The sequence below is a fragment of the Lolium rigidum genome, chromosome 6 (genome assembly GCF_022539505.1).
Source record: "Lolium rigidum isolate FL_2022 chromosome 6, APGP_CSIRO_Lrig_0.1, whole genome shotgun sequence".
NCBI lineage: Eukaryota > Viridiplantae > Streptophyta > Magnoliopsida > Poales > Poaceae > Lolium > Lolium rigidum.
This window is the reverse complement of record NC_061513.1, coordinates 180,049,763-180,054,758: the sequence shown is the minus strand read 5'-3', so window position 1 is coordinate 180,054,758 and position 4,996 is coordinate 180,049,763. Positions and strand designations below refer to the sequence as shown.

The window sequence follows — 4,996 nt, the reverse complement described above, 5'->3', positions numbered from 1 at the left end:
CGGAGAAGTGAAACAGCTGCTTCAGCAAGCCATTAGCCCCAACAGTTTCAAAAGAATATGATAAAACTGATGCTCAAACTTATGTCTAGGGAGGTAGTGAGTAATCACAAGTAAAAATAAAATGTTTTACCAGAGATGTATAATTCCTCATTATGAATACTCCCTCAGTTCCAAATTATAAGATGTTTTGGATATTACAATATGGACTACATACGGACTGAAATGAGTGAACAGACACACTGAGATGCCTCTAGATAGATAAGATTCAGAAAAGCTAGAACATCTTATAATTTGGAACAGACTGTAAAAATCAAGTATCAAGATTCAACATTACGTCCTCAAATTTCGCAAAGAAATGAAGAAACATTTGCAAACTAACAGATTATTGCTAACATATCAACTATGAAAAGGAAACATTTCAAAATCTAGAGTGAATTAACTCGGAGCAACTTCCCAAGTGTGGTTCATAAGAATAACATGTGAAAGGTGGAGGATTAAAGAAGGAATTCATCATACCAGCAAGCTTACATCCAACATTCAGAAGTGAGTTGACAATAATCAAACTTCATGTACCCATTGTTACTCTTAGCCTAGTTCTGCAAAAACAATTTTGTGAAATTTCTTGGCAATAAAAAAATCATATTGTATTTCTGTTAACGTACCAGATATATCAATTGCAATGTGCAGTTACAACAAGAAAACTGGGCCGAAAGTATCAAAACAAACCGCACACTCATGCGGATGAATTCATCACTAGACAAGAGCCAGATATACTGCACAAAGAAAAGAAAAGGTAGTCTACAGGTACCAAGAGTAGTATATTCACACTTTCCTCTAACTGCCAGCACCAAACAAGAATTCCTGCAGAATTCTAGAAGCCTCTGAAACTTCGTGCTGAGTGTTTACTGATCCAAGCACTGCAGTAGAGTCAGTAAGCAAACTTTTCCTTTGGTGTGAACTATCTTCTTTGAATGAGTTCTTCTCATCGAGAAGTGGCGCTGAGCTCTGTCTCTGTCTATTTGGATTGACATTTTTATCCCCTTCTGCAGCCTGTGGCCCACCAAAATTCTTATATTTACTGCCATTTGTAACCATATGCTTCTCGGTGGGTGGAGCATCCTGATGCAGCATGCTAGAATCTGATATGTCTTTGATAGAAGTACGAAACTGTACACCCTTTGGTGTACGAGCTGATGCTTTTTGAGCATTTACTGAGCTGCCGGCAAGGTTTTGAAGAATGGAGTTAGGTTTGGTAGGAGCAGAGGTTACATGTTCACCATCATGCACTGCCAATGTTTTCTGACTACTTGTTTGATCTCTGCTGATTGTTTTTTCAAACACCAATGACATATCAGATTTCTTTGCATCCGATTTGGAAGGACCATCTGCAGTTGGGACCTGATAAACAATGCAGTTTTGTCAATTCACAGAGTGAGATTAACATTTTACAAGGCTATTTGATTTCCAGATAACAGAGAATGATTTTTTTAATCACGTACCACATGAGAAAATTTGCATTTATCACCCCTGAAGCACGTTCCATTTTCCACAAAATTGTGGCAAGGGTACTTTGACAGCTCATGATCATAAGGACAATCATCTCCTTTCAAACAAGAACCACGTGCAAAATGTGTGCACGGCTGTAAAATTAAGAAGAACAATAAGCAGGTAAGATAGGAAATGTACAGAATGAAGCTAGCTGCTAAATACTTGGATTAAGATATACTAGAGTACACTTTAATACTTCACAACTACATACATAATGTACACATAAACTAAAACTGAACAGGCACCATTTTGTGTACACCTGGGTAAACCATCTACTTTAAGCACCAATGGGCATTACTGAGTTACGATGTTGCAAAACTTGAGTTCACCATTGATAGCTCTTGAAAGATGTTTTGTATAGGTAAGCACAAAACGTGCGATGGAGCGAATTGATGCAGCCATACAGGATATAAACCAACATCACTGCAATACATAATGAATACTGCACACATACCTTAGATTTTGTCAAAGGTGTAGTATCATGGGAGAACTTGCAAGTGTTGCCCTGCAAAGAGAAAGAAGACAATCAGGTTTGTTCAAGAAAATAATGAGAATCTATTTATCCAGTACTTTTACAGATGTGTTGCTATTTTATCAAAAGTAACATGTCTACTGATAAAATGGACACAGTTTTACATGAAGCAGTTCAAACATTTAAGTCATTCACATTTAATATGACTCATCGTAGAATTATACAAACCCAACAAGCAATGTTCCTTCATTTTTTTGGCTAAATGAAGACAAAAGAAAAATGTAACTCAGAAGCATGCATGACTATAACATCTGTTCCAACTGAAAAACAAGTTAGAGGCCAAAGAAAAGCTCACCTGCTGGCACTTCCCGTTCAAGTAGAAGTGGCAATACTTCACTACTTTTGGCTTCATAATTGGCGCAAGTTTCAGTCTTTTCACACCATCAGCTACCCGTTGCTGTGCTCTCTTAACTCGTTTATTTTTCTACATGTCAATGAAATTGCAAAGCAAGTTCAATACTCTCATAAGAAAAAGAAAAAAAGCATAGTTGAATAAAATATGCGTTGAACTCAAATGGTGGTGAGAACCGACATACCGTCTTCTTAGCCTTTCTTTCCTCTGTCAAATGTCGTTTTCTTCCCCCTCCTCTAGGAGCCTGCAAAAGATTGTCATGGAACATATTTAGTATATGTACTTCTGTAGTCACGCAGAACATATGAACCAAAAAGAACTGATTGGGCTCTATTAGCGTGAGTTCTGTACTCTACTCTTAAAGTACATGATATTAAGAAAGAAATCTATGGTATGTTTCAACAAAACTAAAGGCACTGAAAGTTAACATACAGCATCAAATGATAAGTTGCATCTCACTAGCTACATTTCCAGGTGAACACATATTTAGACAAGACAAAGCAACATGCCAAGAAACATCCAATAATCAATACTGGTTAATCAAAAATGGTATGTTCAGTACCTCAGCATCATGCACTGGAGTCTCATTCCATTCCACAATTTCATCGTAACTGACTACTTGCGTCCTGGGATCATGCATTAGCGCATCACCCTTGATAGTATCTTCCTTGTCCACTATAAGATTAAGGTCGCCGGTCCCTTTGATTTTAGGTGTTGAAAGCAAATTCAGACACCGCGTGTCATGTCCAGATGATTCATTCTCCCCAGACCCTCTGGTAACACAATCCTCTTGTAATTTCTCACCATCTGCATCTTGATGCTCCGAATCATCAGATCCATTGACCAAATCCTGCAAGTCACCCTCAATCTCTCCTTCCTCAAACCCGCCGCCAGCATTAACTGACTGATGATCCAAATTGCCCACAGGTCTGTCTTCTTCAACTCCAACTCCGAATTTTGTCACCCCATCGGCTATCTTGCCATCATTCTGTGGCTCACCTTCAGAAACCCCATAGGATGCTGTGCCGCCACTGGCATCACCAATCAACCCTGAGAAGTTGGTCATCATTGTGTCAAGCAGCAGATGTCCATCATCATTGACGACCGCTACCTCTACCGATTCCTCAGCCTCCCCCTCCAAACAAGCCTTCATCGTCCTCAAAACATCGTCTGCCCCCACAAGTTCAGTTTCACCACTGAACTCCTCAACTAACGCACCTGGCTTACGGCAGGCGCTTCCTACCTCCACACCCTCCATCTGCTCAACCCCAGCGACCTCATGCTCCACAACGGATCCCTGTGGTGCCACGTCCAGGTCGGCAATAGGGTTCCCGGCGGCTACCGAGGGTACGGGAGCCTCGGGGACAGAAGTGCTTACTACAGCCGACTCCTCTGCTAGATGCCCAAACTCGGCGTTGTTAGGCGGCACCGAGGCCCCCTGCGGTGAGTCATCCCAGATAGGGTTGGCGGCGGCGGTCTCGACCTCCGTATGCGCCGGGACCGCATGGTGCTGAGGGTGGAGGTGGAGGCAGTGGGAGAAGAGCCGAGAGAGCGTGCGGTAGGAGGCGCTGTCGAGATGTGATCGACGGCGAGTGAGGAACAAATTGGTTGGGGCGGCGGCGGCTGCCGCAAGAGGGGCAGGAGGCACCGGCGGCATGAGGGCATCCTCCATGGCGGGGGAGTTAGAATTAGGGTTGGGAGTTGGCTGGGTTGGGGTTAGGGTACCGAGCAGCGCTTGGCCTCGCCGTCAGAGCTCGTCGGCGGCGACGGGACTGTCCGATGAGGAGAGGAAAACGGCCCCATTGTGATTGAAGGCAGAGGCGGCAAATAAGGGATGGGCCAGAATGTAGGAGTATACTGGTCCATAAGCAAGGTATTCCGCTCTTATAATAAATTACCAACTTAGGCCGTAGTCCAGTTGTAACATATGGCCCATCAACAATGGCCGAGTATCTGGTTAAAGTGTTTCCTTTTTCTTGTGGATTGTGGATAGCTGCTTAAACTATTTTTTAAAACTTATAATCTGGTTTATATTAGATATAAAATGAACAGTTACAACCAGATCATGGGGTAACTGAATCCATGGACGCGAAAAACCCCTAACAAAGTGGAAAATACAACCAAAAACATAAGCCTCAAATTTCTCGCCCAAAGTCATAGCTGAACTCGTCGTCGTTGCGCCATATATCATAGCTCTCACTGATAGACAACACCAAAAAATTCACCACTGAAAAACTTGTAGATACTTCGAATTGTTGCAATGATAGATTAACGTGTAGGGCGGAGATTGGCAATCACATTCCCCATATTAGATGGATATGGTGCTATAATCACTGAAAACTACATGTTGGTTGATGCGGCCTAAGGCCACGTGGGTTGCCCGATCTCACGAATTGACCGAGGGAAAGGCGGGGGAGAGGAAGAACACGAAGAACACGGCGATGAACACGATGAACACACGCAAACGCACACCAACCCGATACAATTCGGCTTACTCCCGATAGCCCGAACCACTATCCCGATAGAATCTCTCAAGGGAGAGACACGCGGTAGAATCCCCGAGA

General features: G+C 42.8%; 1 protein-coding gene across 1 annotated transcript; it reads right to left on the bottom strand.

Moving 5' to 3' along the window:
* Positions 1-629: 629 nt before the first annotated feature.
* On the bottom strand, positions 630-4,288 carry LOC124662045 (zinc finger CCCH domain-containing protein 7). The gene is made up of 6 exons (XM_047199931.1): positions 2,995-4,288; positions 2,617-2,676; positions 2,376-2,504; positions 2,003-2,053; positions 1,500-1,640; positions 630-1,398 (listed from the first exon to the last, which is right to left on the bottom strand). Exons 1-6 carry the CDS (start codon positions 4,102-4,104, stop codon positions 835-837), a joined length of 2,055 nt encoding a protein of 684 aa, XP_047055887.1. The 5' UTR covers positions 4,105-4,288; the 3' UTR covers positions 630-834.
* Between the last annotated feature and the right edge of the window lie 708 nt (positions 4,289-4,996).